At 53.2% G+C, this 21,933-nt stretch overlaps 6 protein-coding genes across 6 annotated transcripts; 1 reads left to right on the plus strand and 5 right to left on the minus strand.

Annotated features, from left to right (window-relative positions):
• Window positions 1–304: 304 nt before the first annotated feature.
• Window positions 305–3,657, minus strand: J4E88_007052 (uncharacterized protein; the record flags this gene model as incomplete). Its single annotated transcript, XM_049400673.1, has 11 exons — window positions 305–627; window positions 681–905; window positions 955–1,137; window positions 1,190–1,226; window positions 1,272–1,415; window positions 1,462–1,834; window positions 1,881–2,170; window positions 2,225–2,450; window positions 2,517–3,034; window positions 3,088–3,443; window positions 3,492–3,657. 11 exons carry the CDS (start codon window positions 3,655–3,657, stop codon window positions 305–307), a joined length of 2,841 nt encoding a protein of 946 aa, XP_049253621.1.
• Window positions 3,658–4,948: 1,291 nt separating this feature from the next.
• Window positions 4,949–6,838, plus strand: J4E88_007053 (uncharacterized protein; the record flags this gene model as incomplete). The annotated part of the gene is made up of 1 exon (XM_049400674.1): window positions 4,949–6,838. One exon carries the CDS (start codon window positions 4,949–4,951, stop codon window positions 6,836–6,838), a length of 1,890 nt encoding a protein of 629 aa, XP_049253622.1.
• A 356-nt stretch (window positions 6,839–7,194) lies between these two features.
• J4E88_007054 (uncharacterized protein) lies at window positions 7,195–11,193 on the minus strand (the record flags this gene model as incomplete). The annotated part of the gene is made up of 6 exons (XM_049400675.1): window positions 7,195–8,973; window positions 9,904–10,140; window positions 10,192–10,487; window positions 10,537–10,586; window positions 10,643–10,791; window positions 10,837–11,193. 6 exons carry the CDS (start codon window positions 11,191–11,193, stop codon window positions 7,195–7,197), a joined length of 2,868 nt encoding a protein of 955 aa, XP_049253623.1.
• Window positions 11,194–12,417: 1,224 nt separating this feature from the next.
• Window positions 12,418–13,434, minus strand: J4E88_007055 (uncharacterized protein; the record flags this gene model as incomplete). The annotated part of the gene is made up of 1 exon (XM_049400676.1): window positions 12,418–13,434. The coding sequence occupies one exon, from the start codon at window positions 13,432–13,434 to the stop codon at window positions 12,418–12,420; it is 1,017 nt and encodes a 338-aa protein (XP_049253624.1).
• Window positions 13,435–15,599: 2,165 nt separating this feature from the next.
• On the minus strand, window positions 15,600–16,831 carry J4E88_007056 (uncharacterized protein; the record flags this gene model as incomplete). Its single annotated transcript, XM_049400677.1, has 2 exons — window positions 15,600–16,523; window positions 16,574–16,831. The coding sequence occupies 2 exons, from the start codon at window positions 16,829–16,831 to the stop codon at window positions 15,600–15,602; spliced, it is 1,182 nt and encodes a 393-aa protein (XP_049253625.1).
• Window positions 16,832–21,044: 4,213 nt separating this feature from the next.
• J4E88_007057 (uncharacterized protein) lies at window positions 21,045–21,830 on the minus strand (the record flags this gene model as incomplete). Its single annotated transcript, XM_049400678.1, has 1 exon — window positions 21,045–21,830. The coding sequence occupies one exon, from the start codon at window positions 21,828–21,830 to the stop codon at window positions 21,045–21,047; it is 786 nt and encodes a 261-aa protein (XP_049253626.1).
• Window positions 21,831–21,933: the final 103 nt, after the last annotated feature.

Here is a 21,933-nt window from a genome sequence, read left to right on the forward strand (position 1 = left end):
GCGCGCAAACAAGAAGACGTATGCATGGGAGAAATGATAGCATAGATTAGAAGACCTGTTCGTACCAAGCAGTCCGCAGAAGTCACGGCGCGAACTTGCCGCCACGAAGTACTGCTTTTCTTTAGATGAAACATACAGCCGTAAACGCCACCAAGGCTTCAACGCATGCAAAGTCGTCGCGCCGCAGCCTTAAAGTGAGCGACATCCCTGCCCGTTCCCGCCCAAAACACCCTAGTACCATCCAACCCAAGTAGCGCGCAGTCCACCGTACTCCCCTCCTCCATACCACGCCACCCGCGCCCACTCACTTATGCTCCTTGCACTTCTCCAAACTCTTGCTCACAACGCCCTCGAGAATCCTGCGCGCCTCAGCCACCAACTCATGCAGCTCCTGGCGGAACTGGCGTCCCTCGGGCGTGTCATGCTCCTTTCTATTCTTCTGGCGCTGGAAAGCAGCGCGAATGGTCTTGAGGATCTCGACGACTTCTTTGCGCAGCTTGTCGCAGGTGTTCTTGATGAGGGCTTTGACGTCCTTTTCGACTTCTTCGGCGATGGCGGAGAAGGGGCCGTTGAGACCGATGATCTTTTCTTCGAGGTACGCGTGGCGGACGTCACGAAGCTTCTGACCTGTGAGTGGGTTAGTGGGGGTGTTAATGATGTAGTAGGATGTGGGATGTTACCTTTACCGGGCTTCTGCTCGAGCGCTTTTTCGTAGATAGGCTCCATGGCTAAGGACAGGTAGCACTTGTCTCCCGGCTTGACGGCCTTCTGATAGATGGCGATGAGACCCGTGCGGAGGTCTTTCATGGAATTGTCAACCTTCAGAGTGATGTCCTTCTCGTAGCCGACGAGGTTGTTGCCGAAGCAGACCTGATATGCGTCACCAGCCAAAGCCTGAGGATCGTCTACAGTGTGCATTAGTAGGAGAAGGAACTTATGGATCAGCGAACTCACCTTTGAGTTGCTTGTTCAAATCGTTGATGCCGGCTTTGATAGTCTGGGCAGTCTGGGCTTTGAAGCTTGCGGGTGCTGCATCCAGTAGATCCCGGAATACGTCGAGGACGGCCTGCTTCGTGGGAGCCAATAACGCGGCGTTCACATCGTGCTTGATGCCAAGTTTCTTCTGATGATAAGTGCCTGCATCTCGTTAGCGATTGGCTTACTAGTCTTGGAAGGGGGCAGCACGAACCTCTCTTGTTCACCAAGGCTTTATGCGAAGCTGCGTTCTACAATAGTCAGTAAAGAAAGCGAATAGATGACATGAGCCATACTATCTTGAGTAGCTCATCGAGCTTCTTCTCAGCGACCTTGTCGAACCTGTCTTGCAACTCATGGTTTGAGAGCGCCGCTACAAGTTCCTTCACAAACGTCTTGTTGCACTTTGTCGCAACAGCTCGCACGCGGGACTCAAGATTCTGTAGCTATTAGTGACATGCTTCGACCGGGGAATAGAGATGGTACCTTAATAGACTTATCGATGATTTTCGTTACATGCTCAATCCTAGCCTCGGTGGTCTTGCTGCAGCTCATCTGGACGATGCTCAACAGCATCGGGACTTCGAAGTGGATGAAATGCTCCAAGACTGCGGTCCTTCCTTGCGAAGGAATGCCTGCAATATAGGTGCATGCGGCTGGGATCTGGGTCTCGTCGAGCTTCATCGTAGGCATCTTCTCTAAGTTCTTTGTGTTGTAACCGCGGCGATGTCGCATGTACATACGATTGGAGACGCAGAAAGCTGCAGCGCCAGCATCGTCGCCGGTGTTTTGGCTGTACATACGATTCATACCAGCGGCGACGAATCGGTTACGGCATGCAATGCGTGCATCTTTGCGCCTGACGAAGTAAGCTTGCTGAAGTCGAATGTGGGGGCAAGACTTACTCTTTCTCTAGGATAGGTATGCGCGGCATCATGTCCTTTCCTTTCTTGCGGCTGGCCAAGGCCTTGTTTGCTGCCTTGAGGCTCTCAAGCTGGCGAAGCCCATCTTCAGTGGCAGTGTTCTGCTGAATCTTCTGCCTCAATCGCTTCATTTCAAGCTTGTTGGATTCTAGTTCGTTGTCTATGGCTTGCAGTTTGTTCTCGAGGTCGGCTAACTCATCTTCAATGGGCACCAGTTGTTCTTCTGCTATAATGTCTAGCTGGAGCGTACTGCCGCCGTCGTCATTCAGTTCCTACGGCGCATATGATTAGTCACAATAAGTTGCCTGCTTGCTGTGTAAACTTACATCGGCTCTCGTCGCGACAAGAATGACGCTGCCATGGTGCCTTCGGCTGTGCGCATCGAGGTAATGTTGCCGAAATGATTGATCACTTGTTGCACGCTTGATGTCAACGACCACAATGGTCATCTCGCATTGCTGCAGATAGGCGGTTGCGGCAGTGACACGGTACATGTTGACGTCCTTTGTTCCTGGAACATCGGCCAAGCAAATGCCATCCTGAAGTAGAGGACTATCGACGTAATATCTATGATTGCTGTCAGCAACGCAGCCTATGTATGAAAGGGTATGTTCTTACCGTATGATCTCGACGAATGGCCACGGGCTGAATGGGAGTACTTTGCCTTGGTAACGTGCGTTGGGAGCTCGCATCCGGAACGGACGAAGCTGTTCGCGCATATCATTATGCGTACTAGACTTGAAGGGCACGGAGAGCTCTCCGTCCGGTACGAACTGGCCGTGGATATCCATAGTCCACTTCAACAGCTTCTTCAATGCTGGGTTGTCCTTAAGAGTCTTGCCTGATGACATAAAGTCCTCGAGAGATTCCGGAGCAACGCGGGAGGCGAAGAGATGTTCCAGGCACTCTAATGCAGCGTCTTTACGTGCGCGGTCCTCGTCGTCGACACTGTCTTCGTCTTGCATGAGCTTCTGCCTAGTGTTGAACCAAACCTTGAACCAGTTCGTGACTAGATCATCAGTGCAGTACTCGAGGCAGTAGAACTGGACTTCCGCTTGTACTGCGCCGATGTTGGTTGATAGGGTCTTTTGGCGAAATTCCGTAACGACATTCGTACACGCCGCGCCGCTGTCACCCTAGAAATGCGCGTTAGTGATAGCTCTTCGCTTCGTATCTGGAGTAAAAATACCTCTGGTGTCAGATCTTCACCAAGAAGAGCGTTTGTTGTGGCGGACTTTCCGGTACCAGTGTCTCCAGTCACGGCGATGCGGATCTCGTCTTGGTAGAGAATGTTGCGGTTCTTTATGATCTGGTTCCAGAGATAGTTTGCCTCTTCTCTAGCAACACCGAGACTATTGGCTGCCTTTAAGAAATCCATAAAGACACGCAAGAGTTCTTGAACGTCTCCCTCGGCTTGTTTGAAGCCTGGGTGGTACATTGGTAGTCTGGGCCGGCGCTGCTGGGCTGGGTCGTATGGTGCTACGTCTTCAGAATCTTGATCGTCGTCGCTGTCTTCGTCATCACTTTCCGACAGCGAATCCAAAGCTACCATGAGTTAGCAAGATACACTTCTCAGATGGGGAAAGCACATACCCTTGCGCTTTGCAGGCAACATTGACTCTACCCCGCCGGCGTTCCAGCCCATGATGGCAAGCTTAGCCCTGGTCTCAATGTCCAGGAGGCTCTGCATGTATGGTGAATTGCTAAGGACCTCTGGAGTGGGGGACTTTGGATTGTTTGTAGATAGGGGTGCGGCCATGATGGCGATGGGCACAGAAGCTGTCGGGCACTCAGGCTCAAAAATGGGACTTGCCGATCTCTCACGTGTGTACTGTTGAACGTCCTCCATCGGAACGCTGTCCGCGGACATAGCTATCACTAGTCAAGGACTGTGATGGAAGGTCTTGACGACGAGCAGGAGCCGAAGCTGACCTTGTGTCGAGCGAATGGGTGCAGTGATTGAGGTTACTTGAGTAGAAAGAAGCGTCGAGGGATAGAGAAAGAAGGATGGAGGGAGAAAGAGAAGCGAATGACGATATGAAAGCCTTATATGGGCCACTCTCAGACGCCTACAGGTGAGAGAGCGGCCACAGATTGGAGGTCACCTCGTCTGCGAGGAGGTGAGAGCGCGATAAGCTCCTCAGACTCAAAGTCATCGTGGATGACATGATCAAGGTGTGCCAACCCCAGCAAATGGTACCAGATTATAGCTTCAAGGGAACGTCTTGCTACACAGCACGCGTGCAGACGTTCGGCTCTGTGGCATTGATGGGCGAAATCGTAGTAGTGCTATGCCTGACTAGCCACGTTTTATGCCGTAAAGCCATGACATCCCTGGAGGTCTGCCTTTACTTGTCTCTATGGGCCGTCATGGCGACTGAAGGATCCGGAGTACTCGCCGTCACCACGGATACGGCAGGCGGACCTGGTACCAGCATCTCGTGTAGATCCAGGAATGCAACCCCGATGAGTGCGATGCTCGATCGAAAAGATGTCTGGTCGATATTGAAGTCGTGCGCTCAATCAATTGGAAGTGGCTGGAGATGTGGCTCATACTGTAGGAGACGTGGTGCAGGCGTCCTACTGGAGCCAGGTGCATCGCACGCTAGTTGCTGACCTCTATACGCCCCAGCCGAGGGAAGGCGCTCTGGACCCTGTCGAAAACTTTAAACCTCGTAAAACTTCCGTGTAGCTCCCAAGCTTCCTCCCACCATCTCCAGCTCTTTGCGCGACCGTGGTTGTATATTGATGCGTCGCCATGGCATTTCCACGAAATGCGATACGCGTCAGCGCCAAGCGGATGGTGCCGATTGCCGCCCCCTTAGCCTCTTCGGTCCTCCCGTCGGGCTAGACAGGGAAACTCGCAGCCATGGATGCTTGGAAGGCTTGCGACAGCGCCGAAGGACACTTTCTTTGTCTCCGTGAGCAGTCTTTCCTTTCCTGAGTTTCATGTACGAGACGCAGATGCATACTCCAACGGCATCGCAGTGATCTTTCAGCGCTTCGCACGCGACTTTACATTCTTTTACAACCTTCAATACCTGCCCACCATGGCAATCCGTCCGCTCAATTCGAGCCTCATCTTCGACAGGCGCGTTATACTCGCTCTCACGGCTGCCGTCGTCCTCGCCTTCACATTCGCATTCCTCTACTCGCCCGACCTACGTCCCAGCTCGGAATGGCTACCACCTCTCAGCTCGAAACCTACGTCCACCTTCTCCGCGCCGCTCAAGAACACCGAAGACCCCTACATTGTCGAGCTGGACTACCTAGCCATCAAGCCAAATGTCTCGGACAAGGTCAGGTTCTATTGGAACATACCGTATGCCGCAGACGCAGGAGGGCAGAATAGGTTTCGCGGACCACAACCTGTGAACAGGACATATGGCGTTGGTCGAGGCGAGAAGCCTCTGGTCTGGGATGGATCATTGGGCATGTGTCCAAGAATCCAGAAGATCGATCCAACCCAGCGCAACAGGGAAGATATCTCAGGACCGGACGTTCTGGGTATCAAGACTCGTTCCACTGAGGATTGTCTGAGCTTGAACGTCTTCACGCCGATTGACGCTGAAGCAGGCGACGATCTACCAGTGTTGGTCAACATCCCCGGTGGTGGCTTCCATCTCCCAGGACGCAGCAATGGAGGCGAGATGGTAGAGAAGGCGCGACGTGAAAAGGGCGTGGACGGCAAACTCGACAAGGGCATCGTTGTAGTCACCATGTACTACCGCAACGGCATCTACGGCTTCCTCTCTGGCAAAGAAATCGCAAAGGACGGCGACTACAACAACGCGCTTCGCGACCAGAGAGCGGCGCTGGAATGGGTCCAGAAGTATATCAGGTACTTTGGAGGTAACCCAGACCACGTAGTCATCATGGGCACAAGCGCTGGCGGCGCGTCCGTGATGCTGCAACTGACGGCCAACGAAGGCGACAACTACCACCCTGTCCCTGGTGTAGGCCGCAAGCAGCTCTTTCACGGCGCCATCGCCCAATCCCCCGCGAGTCCGACATTCTTCACGCCCGACCAAGCCGAGAAGTTCTACAACGAGGTCGCAGATGGACTGAACTGCACAGACATTGCCTGCGTGCGCAACGCAGCGACAGGCGACCTCTACTACGAAAACTACCCAATGAACTTCCCCGGCCGCGACACCCCCCCACGCTGGATGTGGGCGCCCACCACCGAGCCCGCCGGCGGCATGTTCACCGCGCCCGCCCCAGCAGCCATAATGGCAGACCACTACGCCAAGGTCCCCACCATCATCGGCTTCACCTCGAACGAAGGCTCCGACCAAGTCAAGAAGACCACCGACAACGAAGGCGAATTCAAATCCTACCTCAAAGACCACTACCCCCTCCTCACCGACGAAGACCTCTCCACCCTCGTATCGACCTACCCCAACGACCGCCACTGGCCCGACAGCGGCGCTTGGTGGGACGCCGTCGCAAAAGCCCAAGGCGACATCCGCTACATCTGCCCTACCTACCTCGCCTCCAACGCCATGTCCCTGCACAACCCGCCCTCCGTGCCCACATACCAATACCAATGGGACGTAATGTGGGGGCCCGACATAGAGAACGGCTACGGTACCAAGCACGCCGGCACCGTTGGCCAAGTCATGGTGCGCCGCCAGAACGAGATTTCGGATTACTTTATCAGTTTTGTCAAGTTTCTTGATCCGAACCGCGAACACGATGTTATTCCTAGGGAGGGTGTCAAGATTGCTAAGTGGGAGCCGTTGGATAGTACGGGCAGGCGCATGTTCTTTACGAATATTAAGGAGGGTGGGCAGAGGGGTGATGGCCAGAATATGTATGGCAAGATGCGCACGGAGATGAGGGGCAGGGATGATGAGAGAGAGAGGAAGTGTGGGGTTATTAGGGGCATGTTTAGGAGGTTGCAGTTTGAGGGTGTGGAGGCGCTGAAGTTGGATTGATGGGGTCGGGATTGAGGTTGGGATGTGGTTGTCTTGCATTTGAAGGGGTTTGGGAGTTGCATTTGCGATATAGATTCTTTTCTTTTTTTTTTCCGTTTGATGTTGTATGAATACCATATCTTTTGCACATTCAACATTGACTTCAGACATCCAAGTTGTTTTAAACAGAATCTTCATTTGGTATAAAACGACGTGCTAAACCCCAGACTAACAGAAATAGATCCTCCCAGATACCCGTGGTTGACCCACACACCCACATCCACATCCGTAGCTTCCGCTCTTCCGCGCATCCTTCGTGACATAAATACTGGTTCCTAGATCCCTTCGTGCTGACTGCAGCCTGCGCCCACTGTCTCCTAAATCTTCCTAACATGCTCAACCAACTCCGCCACGTCGTTATGACTCAAACTCTCATCATCGAGACTCATACCCAGCTCCTGTTTCTTCTCATCAAGATTCTCCCTCTTCCCATCTAAATCACGCTGCGAATCGCGCTCCAGAGGTGTCGCCTTGGTCTTCTCATCCCTCAGCACCCTCAAGTCGCCCGTCTCGATCGCGAACGGTGAAGCCGGCGGAGGGCTGACCATATCAGCACTCGTTTTCCTTGCGTGCTCTACGACTTCTTGCAGATCAGAGTGTGAGAGACTGCCGTCATCAACACTCATGCCGATCTGCGCTTGTTTCTCTTCCTCTTCGCGCTTGAGACGGTCGAGTGGGTTTTCAGAAACGGGGTTGGGGGAGTCTTGTTGTTTGGAGTCTTTCCTGCTGACCCAGCGGACGAGCTCGTCGACGTCGTCGTCGGTGATGTGGCGTTTTTCTTTGATGGGCTCGATGGACTCGCGGCTTCGGGGGCGGCCTCGCTGTTCTTCTTCGTCGTCGATTTCGTCAAAAGTCTCTTTGACGGGTGTGGATGCTGCGGATTCGCCGCTCGTGCCGTCGTGGCGCTTGAACCAGCGGCCTAGTTCGGGGACGTCGGAGTCATAGTGCTCGCCTACGTCGGAATCCAGTTCGGGTCGTTGGAGGTTGCGGCGCACGGGACCGGCTTTGGGTCCGTCGCGGTGCGATATCCAGCGTACGAGGTCGTCTGCGTCTTCTTCCTCGTCTGAGGATACTTCTCGGAGTTCGCTGTCGGATTCGGTTGATGCGTCGCTGTATCCTGAATGTGCGTCGTTCAATACGGCGGTCTCTTTGGCGTCAGATTTCCTGCTGGCAAAGCGAACAAGGTCTTCAACGTCCGATGGCCCCAGGCTCTCATGACCACTGTCTTCCTTGGCTTCCACCACGTCGCCGCCCTTCCGTCGTTCACCGTCGCTAGGGGGATCTCGTCGGCTAACCCATCGTACTAGCTCGTCCACATCAGAATGATCGATGCTCTCGTTGTCACTTTCATAGCGAGTTGTCGATGCTTCTCGTTGGTCCTTCTCGTTATCGGAAGAAGCTGTTGACGCGCGATCATTGAACTCGACCGGCGTACCATCCTCCCTGATCTTCTCCATGCTCCCTGCGTCCTTGGTCGTCATCCGTCTTACGGTCATCCGAATCCTACTCCCAATTCCACCTTTTCCTGAAGCGTCCTGGTCGGGTGTTCCCGGGGGATGCATTTGGCGTTCGGCGTGTTGAGACCGCCATTTGTCGGCCGCATTTTGCTCCTGCTGGCAATCTTCTTGCGTGGCAGTCTTCATTTGGTCTTGAATCCTCTGTTGAAAAAGCATGCTGCGCAAGGAATGGAATCGCGCCATGTGCGGCTGTTTTTGTCTGGACTTTGCGGACTTATCTCCGCTGCCATGCGCCGAAGACGGCTTAGAATGGCCAGAGCTTTTGCTGGTCGTCTTCAGGGAACTTCTGCTTGGTGATAGAGATGAAGGGCGAGGCGCCTGGGCAGCAACGTGCTTTTGCTTGTCTTGGCGCAATTTCTGGGGGTCGAGTGCTGGCTTAGTGTGTTGTTGAGCGGCACGTTGATCTTCTTCTTCGGATGGGTCTTTTTCTTCGCTGCTATCACTGTCCGATTCGTCGTCGCCTAAACCTTCCAATATCTGTGTGACTGCTGGGGACATCAAACTGTTCATGCGACCCAGTTGCTTGCGCTGGTCTTGAGGCATCTGATCTATATTCGTAGCTGGCGGCGCCTTCTGCGGCTGGAGGTCGAAGTATGACGCCATGACTTCTAGAATGGTCCTTTCTCCCCAGTAAAGATGATGCGTGTTTGAGGTCCGAGGATGCCAATGGGCCAGATATGGAGCGGGATAGAAAAGAGCTCAGGTGAGGGCAGTGCTCTTGGAAGGCTTGGAGTTCTGCAAAGTGTCGGGCTCGCAGACAAGCTAGCCTGTTATCGCAAGTCTCTACCCCGCATTTTATGATGTCACGCCTCGTGAGTGGCCGGGCGCGCTGATTCAGCTGACTAGTGCAGTGACGATCGGCGTGGCAGGCTTGGGCGACATCACCGCTTTGAGTTTAAGATCTAGGGCTCCATGCATGGCGCATCAGTTGCGACAGCCGTTGAGATCGGAGGCTTTCACTGGCGAATCTGGATCGCCATAGGTGGGATCTGACCACCGATGAGGCTGACATACTTGACGTGAGACGGCACGGCAGGTCAGCTTCATGCATCTTCCCGCCTCAATGACCGGTGCTGTCGCGCACGGCTCGATCCGCACGATCTATGGGCATGCGCTAATGAACAAGGTCAATCTTATCAACGTTTCAACATTGCTTCCCAGGGTCTCCCCTTTGTCAAAACTATAGTACCGGATCCTCATGCCAGACATTCCCAGCCGACGATGCACTTTGACGACTCTACGCGACCCGCTTCGTACGTCTGCCATACTGCTGGGATGCTTCGGCCATGTTGAAAGCTAGAAGATTCGGTGTGGTATCATGGAGAGTACTTTCATCGATCGCGCCCTTTGTCGCGACGCCAGCCATGCTTTCGCACAACCCTTCCACAGGCCATCCTTGACCCATGAAGTACGCGGCTAAACCAACGATATGAGGGGTTGCCATGCTCTGAACGTGAAGGCGGATAGTCAGCGCGCGTCACACCGACACTTATCTGGGAGTGTACTTACAGTTCCAGAGATCGTGTCGATCGATTTGCCGATCCAAGTGCTGGTGATCTCAACGCCGGGTGCCAGAATGTCGACTATAGGGCCATAGTTGGACCATTCGATGAGCGTATCGTTAATGGCTGTAGCACCTACGGTGCAGACAATAGGTTCAGATGCCGGAGACGAGTATTTAGCGTCGCGTCCCTCATTGCCCGCTGCGACACCAAGGAAGATTCCCGCTGCAACGATGGCAGCGGCCTAGATCGTTGTGAGCTGAATGTCTGATAAAAAACGGAATGGGTTACTTACAGCATCATTCAGGGCCTGCATCTTACGCCCTCCAAGACTCATGTTGGCCACGAAACCGTTTGGACATTCTCCAGCCTCACTACGTTTTGCTGCATCGTTAATAACATACTCCATACCCGCAAGTACGCCCTCGGTTGTACCAGAACCGTACGAGTCCAGTACACGGATAGCGAGCAGCGTTGTCTTCTTTGCGACGCCCCAAGTCATCGAGCCGATTGTACCAGCCACGTGAGTTCCGTGGCCCATGGCGTCGATCATGGTGTCCTCACCGCTGAAGTCAGCTAAGAATAAAGCCCCTTTCAATTTGTTAGCGCGTATCTCTCAGGCCGAACGGTTCGTACATACGCCCTCCAAATTCTGGATGTTCAACCTCGATGCCTGTGTCAATGACGTATCTGCGGTCGCTTTGTGAGCGAAGTTCACATAGGCGCAAATACGGTTGGTAACATACGCGCATGTACCCTCCCCAGCGCTGGAATCGAAAAGATAACTCGTTTGATACGGCTCGGCATGAGAGATACGAGCCAACCCCCACGTAGAGTTCAACTGTTGCACGATCTCGTTGCTATGGACCTTGGCGTTTTGTTCGATGTACTCAACCTGAGTACGTTAGTTCAGGTATGTTAATTCGGGCGTATAGCTTACATGCTCAGAAGCCTGAAGTCGAATAAGTTCTTCCTCAGAGATACTGCCGGCAAATCCTCGGAATCCAGGCATTGCGTATTTGTAATCGGGTTTGGTGGATATGGATGCCATCAGGTCGTTGTGAGCTTGCGTTGCTACGTCGCCCTTCATCTTGACGATCCATCTGCCAGCGATGCCGTCCTCGCCATCGACTCTAGTCAATGGGGCAGCAACGACCAACGAGATGAGAGCGAAGAGGACTGGAGTATACATGTTTCCGAGCCGTTCGAACCGATGTTGCTGGAAGGAATGAATAAGGGGTTGGGTTTCAAAGAAAAGGTGAGGGGTCGAATCCTTCACGTTGAATTGTACCTGCATCAGCGGCAGAACCGAAGCTTAAATACAAATGCCGTACAACCCGTACCAGCATCAACGACGGCCGGCTCATTCGAGAGCCAATGGCGCAATCTGAAGGACCAGTTAGCAACAGCGCTCGCGCGTACGCACAGGCAGTGCAACCTCTCACGGACCACGTTAGGGCATGCTGTCTGGCGAGCGCATGCTACTTTGCAACACCAACAAGAGCACAAGAGATACCGTTATCTGACAGCGCGCATGCTGCTGTTCCATGAGTTGACGGCATGGGTACACGCTTCACGGTCCTCTGGTCTTACTCGTCTCTCGTCATTTCGACGGGCTGGATGCTCAGCCGTGCAGAGCTTTGGGTCCTATAAGTAACACAATGGGTCTAGCAGAGCTTTGGTGTTTCCCGCGGATGGTACGTAGTCACCTGAAGAGATATATGGCGTCCAGATAACCAGAGGGTAGGGCCCAGTCCAGATCCAGCACTAACGGACCGTGACCACGGGAAGGAAGGTGTCTGAGACCCAATGGGCTTGGACAAAGAACCGATTAGAGGTCGTGTTACCTCCAGCGAAGCGCTGTGCTATGTGGTCTGTTATGATGCGGGTTCCTACATGATGTTGTCGTTGTACCCGGTGGGCGCTAACTTTCAGCGTCTTGTCGTGGGACATGGACGACTGGTATAGAATAAGCACTCTTATCAAGAGCACCATAGATACCCTTTGGGTTGCCGATGCACTGGAAAATTTCGATGGGTCTGCCAACGAGTCGCGGGGTGTAAGGACACATTGGGTGCATGCGCATACAGCGATTTTCAAAGAGAGTATTGGTACGACTGACAGAGCGTATCCGCGCCAACAGTTCATCGGTTTTGTTGACAGTCGTCCCTTTGCGGAATCGCGGGTTTGCGCATAATGTCTGGCGAGATTCTGCAGCCTCTAGTCAAAGTACTGGCAGGTGCGCAACTGTGTTGGCTAAACCATACTGTCGGGAACATGGTCGCGCAAGGTATGTCGCCTTACAGTAGACGGTTCATCAAGATAGTCGAAGGTCGTGCTTCCTGTTGTGGCGATTCATTTCATCAATGAATATCTTTCGAGTTGGTTGAGCGGCAAGTTTCAATTCCCTACCAGCTACAGCTATCAACACACCAAGTTTGGTGACTTTGGATACGCCAGCGCAAGGTCGACTATTGTGAAAGCCATACAGCCTATCGTATGTTTGCCACCTTCAGGTACCTCACAAAGTAGCAAGCCACTTCTCCAACGCCTCATTAACCTCTTTCGGCTTCTCCAACTGTACCCAATGCGACGACTCAATAGTGTCATAGGTCAAATTCTTCACATCCCGCTTCATCCTCTCCGCCAACTTCGGCTGCACACTAGGCGAGCACACAGCGTCGTACTTCGCATCAATGTATAGGAAGGGAAACTCCAACACCCCGCCATTCTTCTCGCTCTTCGCATACTCGACGTTTGCTTCGTGGTTGAAGTAGTATGCGTTCGCACCGAAGAACCCATGCTTCTTCTTGCTCTTCAGCAGGCTTTCGTAAAGATGCTCATCCAACGATGTGTACGAAAGTGGAATATCAGGAAGGCTTTCCGGATGACCACCGAACCAACCTCCGTCTCTCAAGACACGGCTTGTGGGTGAGGGCTGGCCCCACTTACTGTCATCGCCTTTCACGTACAAGATCTTGGTGATGACATCCAGGTGGCCGTCGAACGCTTTGACGCTTTGCTCGGGTTTCACCTCGTAGTACCGCATGTACTCCCAGTTTCCCCACTCGGTCTCACTCTCGGGGTAGAGCTCGCGGTTGATGGTGCTCTTGAGGTATTCGAGGCCCAGCTCCACGCTTCGGTACGGGACGCACAGGTTTGCCATGGCAATGAAGAATTCAGGGTAGTGTGCGGCAAGTGCGTTGGTGACGCCGCAGCCCCAGTCGTGGCCGATCCATACTGCTTTCTTGATGCCTAGCTTTGAGGCGAACTCAACGAGCTCGGGAACGAGGACTTCAAGGCGGTAAGACTCTTTCTTCTGGGGTGCCGTTGAGTCGCCGTAGCCGCGCATGTCAGGTGCGATGACGCGGTATTTTGACGAGGCGGCGAAATGATTGAGTTGGTGTTTCCATGATTCTGCGATGTCGGGCCAGCCGTGGATGAAGATTAGGGGAGTGCCGTCTGCAGAGCCTCCTTCGTAGTAGTGCGTGACCTCACCATTTTGGTGGGTGATGTCGCCTGCGGTGAATGAGTCCATGGCGTATACTGGTGCAATAATCCTAAGATGTTTGGTAGAAGATGACGTGGGCTGGAGATTTTGTATACTGGTAGAGAAATGGACCGATGAAGGTTCGTACGATACTGACTCTTGGGGACCTCGGTAGACCCACCACGAAGTGGGTATGACGACAAATACGGATTCGGACTAGACCATAAGTTGCGGCGTGGTCAGAAATGTTGAACGCACATGTGATAGTGTTGTGTAACACCAGAAACGCGAAGTAAGCTGACTGTGGAAGCACCCTTGCATTGGACTGCATAGGATCTTTCGCGGCGCTCAACTCGGTTGACACACAGCGTCAACTCAGAGTGCCAGTAGTTGGTCGATGATTCGAAGGCCTTGAGGCCCAGCTTGAGGATAGGAGAAGGGTATTAATTGACTAGCACCGCGCGAGAACTATATGTCGATTTCCACGTCCACCAAAGAGCTTCGGACTTCGCCTCCATCATCCAAATGCATTCTGGGGATATTGATCGAATGTGATTGGTCTGTATAGTATCCTACAAGGCCACTGGCACGAGCTCGATAAGAGGTATCTCGCCATGTTCAGCATCGAGAGACTCGTACCCCAGTCGGCCGAGACTTGGGACCGAGCATTTCGATGGACCAGGAGTCCAACGAAGGACGGTCGAAGGTGTGAGAGCAGTAGCGTTCATCGAATGTCGATGACAGTGTCTCATGCGCTTGTTCTATGGTACGGTGCTAGCATCAGTCGTCGTGCGAGAGCTACCGGCATGGTCCGCTGTTGACAGCGCGCGCGTGCATACTAACAACGCTTGCAGTCTTTGTTCGACTGAATGCCCTAAGGTATAGTGAGAACTGTATGCGGGTACATACTCTATTGGCATGTTGGGCGATGTCGACCGCGCAGTCTGCTCTCGTGTGTGGGAGTTCGCAGGCGTTCGGAACGCTGAAGCGTGTCGGCGCGACGCGAGCTTCTTACGGCCGTAAGCCAACAACGCGAAGAAACGCGTCATACGTGGCCGAAAGCCTTAATATTGTTCTGTAATCGTCTCATCCTGCGTATAATTCGACAGCTCAAATGATTTCCGCGTCGTATCGCTACTTCAGATGGTTCGCGCAGATTAGAGAGGCGGAAGCGGCAGTTGGTTGATGAAATTGGTGGCGCACCTCATCGCTCGAACCCCGGAAGCGTTCCGAGCTTCACTTTGGTCCGTGCGCGGAGGCGGCTGGCGGAAGGAAGATGGCAGCTGCAGCCTTAACCGCAATATCTCCTAATTGGAATTGCGGGGCGAGATTGAATTTTCCGATGAACCATGCTGATCAACGTTGTGCCAATATAGCCTTGACAATGCGGGGAAGGCTTCAGCCTCTGGTACCGCATGCAGCTAGCTGTGTGTGATGCGTGGTACTTGTTCAAGCTATTGTTAGTCGTCCGAGGTTGCAGACGTTAGACAAAGATGGGGGAATTGTAGGTCTGGGTAGCTTTGTTAGGAGTAACGAGTGTTTGGTCGAAGATCGCGATGTCTTGTTGATCGTTACACTGAGAGATTTCCGTATGCACAGATAATCGATCTTCGCAGGACCGAGGAAAGTACTTCTTTGTTTGCGTAGACGCATGTGCCGGTAGACCCTGCATGAGCCCAGTCACATATGCAAGACGATGCAGGGCATGTGGACGCAGCACCGTTATGCTAACGCGCGAGGCCACGCCTCTCCAAGCCACCTACGACGCCGCGGTGTCAACAGTCTTCTGCCGAAACAATGAATGACCCATTGTGACACATGGGCTTCTGGTATAGTCATGTTGATGAGGCTTAGCGTAAGCCACCCCCACAAGATCATTAGTGACGGTATCACAAAGGCCGTTTTCGTGATGTCGATCTCCGCATCCAAATGCCGTAGTGACGGGATGGCATTCTGTATCCCCATCGTTGACCAGCGATCGAGGTTATGGGGCAACATATCAGCGATCGGTGCGAAGACACTGCACTGGGGGCGTTATGGATGAGTAACTTCATAGATTGTATCTCCATTGGTGCTATCGACTACCAAGAGACAATTACCGCGATCATGACTTCATAAGAAAAGAAGGAAGGGAATCTTCGACTTCTATCAATGCAAACTGAAAAAGAGTCGATGCAACATGTTGATAAAGCGCCGCCGAGAAGAAGAAATGCTTAGCCGCTGGGGTTGCCGTTGAAGGCAAGGTTGTTGACGGTGCCGGAAGGAACACCGGAGATCTTGTTCTTCAGCGACAATGTGGTGAGGCGGCTGGAGAGAGCGGCAGGGGTCTTCTTGCCCTCGAATCCGAGAATGTAGGCGGCGAGACCAGCAACGTGAGGAGTAGCCATGGAAGTACCGGAGATGGAGTTCGTGCCACCGTTGTTCCAGGTGGAAAGAATGGAGACACCAGGAGCAAGGATGTCAACGACGGATCCGTAGTTGGAGAAAGAAGCGAGGCGGTCAGAGCTATCGGTGGCACCGACGGTGTAGACAGTAGGCTCGGATGCAGGCGAGGAGTTGCGAGCATCGGCACCATCGTTACCGGCAGCGACGGCCATGAAGACACCAGCGCTGACTGCGTTGGCCGCGGCAGCGTTGACGGCAGTGGAGCGAGATCCACCCAGAGACATGTTGGCAACAGCACCGTTGGGGCAGCTGCGGGTTTTGGCGTCGTTGGCGACGAAGTTGATACCGGCAATGACACCAGAGTTGGAGCCCGAACCACTGGCATCGAGGACCTTGACAGCGTAAAGCTTGGTCTTCTTGGCTACACCGTAGGTCTTGGATCCGATCGTACCAGCGCAGTGGGTACCGTGACCGTTTCCGTCCGAGTTCTGACCATCACCAGCATAGTTGGCGAGGAAGGTAGCACGGCCCTCAAACTCGGGGTGGGCAGTGTAGATGCCAGTGTCAATGACATAGGCGCAAGTACCAGCACCAGCAGTGGTGTCGTAGATGTAAGAGCTGGTACCAGGCTGCTGGTGGGAGATACGAGCAAGGCCCCATGTGGAAGAAGACTGAGTTGTGTACGCCTTCTTCTCGAGGTGCGACTCGCCAAGGTTAGCCTTGACAATAGCATCTTGCTCAATGTAGTCGACCTATGCTATGTTAGTACTGAAGATGATGCTCTTGGGGCTTTATAGCTTACACCTGGGAGGTTGCGGAGCAGCTCGACAATGTCGTCGGCCATATCAGCAGAGAAACCGCCAAATCCAGCGAACTTGTAGACGTGGGCAGGGTCCTTCTTGAGAACCTTCAAGGCGACGTCAATGAGGTTCTGAAGGTTCTCGTTCTTCATCTTGACGATCCATCTTCCGGGAATGGGAGCGCCAGCACGGGGAACAATGACCGGGGCGGGAAGGGCAAGAGCCACAGGCAAAAGTGCGAGAAGAAGTGAGAGCTTCATGTTGGCAGATTGATCGAAGATGGAAGTCTTTGGAGCGAGAGACGATGAAGACTGCTGATGAGGGCTGAGTGTTGCTGTGCTCGTGGCCTGATGCCTTGAGAGGGCGTCCGGTACCTCTTATATAGAGGTGCTTGATAATCTGGTGTTGAGACGAGATGGCAGGAGGCAAATGCACCTTCCAATAAGGACTAGCAGCCACCGACAAGGCGGTCTCGTGGCATGCCGACGTACCTGAACCACAGCACAAGGTGTGTTAGTCGCTAGAACGGCTTAAGATGGCGTTTGAACCACTCCGATACCTAGTTGGGTAGGTGCTACAGTGTGTTCGGGCACTACTTGCTCTCAGCCCACCTTAGTAGCGGTAATAGAACGGGCGGAAAGTCTTAGAGAAGGAGGAGGATGTTGCGCGTAGCAGGTCAGACGCGCAGGTCTTGGCAGAATGCACTATAGATTGGCATGCTTACTAGTTTAGGGATGTGAATAACGTCGCGTAGAGATTCAGCGTAGAAACCGGTGCGTGGACGCGATTGGATGGGACGGATCGATCTGCAGCCATCCTGATAACGGCGTAGAGGTGATGAGTGGATCATTACTAGGTCGGCTGTCAAATGAAGCTGTTTCATGCAGGATTATCGCCTGGGGTCCATGGAGAGTGTCCCGCCGCCTTTGTCTGTTGGTTATGGTTGCACGAGGCAAATTCAACTCGGGCATGGCACGCTTGCCAACCCGGATCAAGTGAACCAACATGATGTGTTCCTTTTGCATCCCTGACGGTAACTCCCAAGGGCACGGCACGAGCCGCTACTGGCTGAAGGGTAGTTCGTATGTCAAAGTACCGAGGCAATCGTCGGAGATACTGCGCGAGACTGATGTGCAGATGATTTCGAACCAAGAACAAGGTTTGCATACACCGTCACTGTGTAATGAATGACGTGACAAGAGAACCTGGCTCTAGTAATTGTTAGATGGCAATTGTATACACGTTACCTTGAGTCTTACATCCCTTACATATCTGCATGGATGTCCAATCTCGCTAGATGAGATGACCAACGCGATTTGCTCCAATCACAACAGGGTCGCTTTCTCAACTGGTCGCTGCACCGATCCCGTTTCAGGCGGCTTGGAGACATGATTTGGTGAGGAACCAATCAGATATTGCAGTCCGACTTTATCTGGCGGGCTTGGCGAGACCGGCTATGCTGTCGTAGCGCTGTTCGGCAGCGCCGCAACGTGCCATCATCATGCTTTTTTGTAACCCTCGAATGGCCGGCTGTATTGAACATGCAATATTCGAGTGTTGTCATCCGACGCAGTTGCAGCGCCATCCGCTGACACCCCAAGACCCGCTAGCATTAAGCTTAAAAGCACGTAGGCGTTGAAACCACCTCCTTCTTTGGGATTTAGCATGATGCAGATCAATATAGTTAACCTGGCCATTAGCCACACCTCAGATAAGGCAGCAGCAGAAGATGGAGACGGGCGAATCGCGACCGCGATCTTTTGGGTAGCGCTCTTGCCAGCGCGGAATGACATGATCGCCTTGGAAGGTTCTCGTCCGGTCACGTACAGCCCTTGTTCCCGTAGCCCAGGCACACGACTGGCGGCGACAGGAGATCTAGAAGTGCAGTAAGCCCGCGGACTGGAGGAAAGTGCAGCGGAAAGGCGCACTTCTTACTTCCAAGCCTTTCGAGGCGACTGCGGGCGCTGTTGGAATGGCGTCTTGCCGCTGGGTCGATCATGACCCCCGCCGGCAGATGTGAGCATGGCAGAATGTCTCCTGCCTGTTGCGTGAGGTACTCCGCCCACTAAGGTGACCTACGACCCGTCTTCAAGTGTAGTTGGCGAAGCTGTGAAGGCGAAAGGGTGTGGCGTGGTGTTTTGGCGTGGTTCTTCAGGACCCGCTCCCATCTCAGGTCCGGGTGTTGGCCGGTGCCGAGATCCCGCCGCGGGCACGTGCGCAGCGCACGAACCAAGCCGGCATCGCTCACGATGTCTCGGTATCCTCCTGTCACGACATCACCAGCCGGTGTCAACAAGTCCCTAGGCAAAACCTTCTTACGTTTTGCATCTCCACTTGGATACTCGCATAGATCGTCGTTCAATATCCCGCTATATTCCCGTCGCAACGAGTGACAGCTGTCTGTCCCAACGTCTAGGTCAAAAGATCGACCCTCGTGGCATGTCACTACGGACAAGAACGGGTCATCACATGACTGTTGTGGCAGCAGGCGCGCGTGATCTATTGAGAGCTTGATGCACTTGTAGACAACAGCTCGCCGACATGGCCGGCAGGTGGAAGCGGATGATACCTCATGTCAAGCGTGTATTAGGCGTTTGCTAACCCAAAAGAATCGTTTGAGTCGATAGCTCGCAAGAACCGGAAGAGGTGAATTCCTACGACACACCTAGAATTCATCGTCTCAAACACAAGCATTCCACACGCACTGATATCCCAAGATAGTCAACTTGTCATCCCTTCCATACCACGCTAGACACTTCCGTACCTAGCGCCAGCAGCATGATCTCCCATGATCTCCTCGTATCTCAGACCCTGCGACGATCTTCACGCGACGGTTAAGGACCTTCCCTGAGCGTCAATCTTCCGCCCGTGCCAAGAAAACGCAATCGCAACCAGCGCTTACGTCGGGCCATGACCCCACACACCTCCGCCATGGGCTGGCTACATGGTAGAGCTAGCTGCATGTACATATGAGGGATGATGGCTTGCATTAGCTTACATGTTCTACATACAGGCTACTCTTTGGCCGTACTATCTGCCCAGGTGTCTTTGCCCAACCATCATGCAGGTACACTTACTGGTATCGGGGACTTCGGTGTTGATCGATCATGCAGTCGGATGCAGTACCCATGGCGCGAGTTCTATGGCTTACGGGACGAAGTGACCTTCCTCTTCGGTCTCTACACGAACGTTCACTGTCACAGCAACTTGATGCGACCGGTGTTCGAGTGGCGCTATCATGGTTGACGAGTAGGCGTTCACATGGACAGTTCGAGTTTTCGCAAGTAGACCCCCAAAGAGAAGGTCAATCGAGCTATGCAAGACGCACAGCCCGACAGTAACGTACACATCCACAGTACGAATTGGTATGTATTGGTATCGCTGAGCCCTGCCGCAGTATACTGTATTTAGCAACGGCCCGTCCCCTGTCCTCCAAAGCGCAGCCGAAGGATTCATCTTGCACGGGTAACCTGTAGTAGCTATCTTGCAGGATCTATGCACCGCCCCAAGTAGTCCTCTAACGCTGCAGTATCCTGCGAAACGATATTCCTGATGATGGAGCCGCCAGCCACCGCGTTCCCTCCCGTCAGGAACCGGAGTCAACGTTCCGCTTTGTCCTCAGTGGATCCAATACATGTACCAAGCGGACATGTACGGACGTTGAAACCTAGAATGAACGGTGCTAATCCGAAAGACGATGTATGATCGATCATGTCCTCCTGCTGTTGCTCACTCATCAGAATTGGACCGAGATAGAGAATGTCATGCGCACTCCAGCTGCGCTCCAAGGCTACTTGGGCATAGAGCATTTCGACATCATCGCGAGCTCCCTTGTCAGCACGCATCTAGAAACCGTACAGCATCAGCACCGCCGCGCAGATCAAAGACCATCACTTTCCTGTTCCTCATCGCCGATCCCTCTCCGTCCTCCTACCCATCTTCCTACCCCTTCGACTCCCCCAATACTAACCATCCTGCCCGCCCCGGAAAGCACCTCCGTACCGCATCCTGCACCATGCACGCACGGGTGTGAGCAGATACAACGCCACCAACACAGGCACATCTCCGCAATCCTACCAACGGCTCGGCCCTTTTCTGGAATGGCGCACAGAAGGACCAGATCCACATACCCTGTGGATATTTGCGATAAGGCATCATGCGGAATAAGCCTTGGTAAATGTAGGACAAGCCTCATTAAGAAGGCGGGTGGGTGTCTTGGCGGGGGTTGGCGACCTTCCGCTCTGGGAATGTAGGGCCGGTTGGAGGGGTGGGGTGGTAGGTGCGTGTCTGGAGGGGATGGTCATGGGATGCATAGAATGCTCGAGTAGGTCGTTGAGGTCGTGAACGGTTGTGAGATGTTTATGGTAGGCGATGTATGTCTGCGATGCCACGTATGTACATTACCCGCTTGGTAATGGTTACAATCATATTGACAAGTGACCGAGGCGTTGGCGACGCTGACGCCTGGGGTTATTATATCAGCTCGATCGTAGTTTCTTGTGCAATATTGTATCCATCAAGTACGCTTTGCACTATCCGTTTTTCCTCCTCAAGCGGCTCGACATATGAGAAAAATTCGAAGTAGCCTAGTCGTTCATAGCTGCCAGTCTTGACTCGACTTGGCAGAACTAATATGCCTTGTAGACTGCCTTCTTTCCCGTATGCGAAGTGACGAAGAACCACTAGACTGATCTCGTTGCCCAGGTCCTTTGCGTTCGTGATGGTACAGTCATCGAGAGTCACGGTAACTTTGTATGGCGTCCATGCCCAGATACCCGAATCCGGTGGAGATGTCGGAATCAGGCGACATGTCAATGTTAAGGAGGCGTTGACAAGTTGCCCAGAAGGCTTCTGATCCACGGTGAGGTCTTCTATTGCCGCCATCTCATGGATAAAATCCAACCAAGAGTCATACTCCCACCACATTGTACGGCCTCCAATTACGCGATTGATGCTTGCCCAACTCCATGTAGGTGCGCGCCATTTAGAAGGCTTTGGAGGTTCATCAATCGAATGCACCCTTTCATTGGTATGCCGTTTCCAGCATAGCTCTTCGATCAGCCGGCCTCGCCATAAACCAGCAACTAGGGTGTCGTTTGTGACTTCAGCAACGGCCTTCGCAATGCCATTCAGAGCAACGAGTATATCTTCTTCCTTTGTCAAGCTGAGGCCGGAATATGAGGTCCTGAAGCGGCACCAGTCTTTGTGGATGCTTGACAAGACTTTGAGCTTGTCGACACTGGTCGGACTCCCGGACATGATGGCCAGTCGACTCTTGTAGTACCACATGTTCGATTTTAAGGTATGTACTGCGGTGTTTCCATACCACATTGTCGCTTCTTGGATACGGCTACCGTCAGGG

The sequence above is a fragment of the Alternaria novae-zelandiae genome, assembly GCF_023758075.1.
Source record: "Alternaria novae-zelandiae strain BMP 2774 chromosome Unknown scaffold_14, whole genome shotgun sequence".
Lineage (NCBI taxonomy): Eukaryota > Fungi > Ascomycota > Dothideomycetes > Pleosporales > Pleosporaceae > Alternaria > Alternaria novae-zelandiae.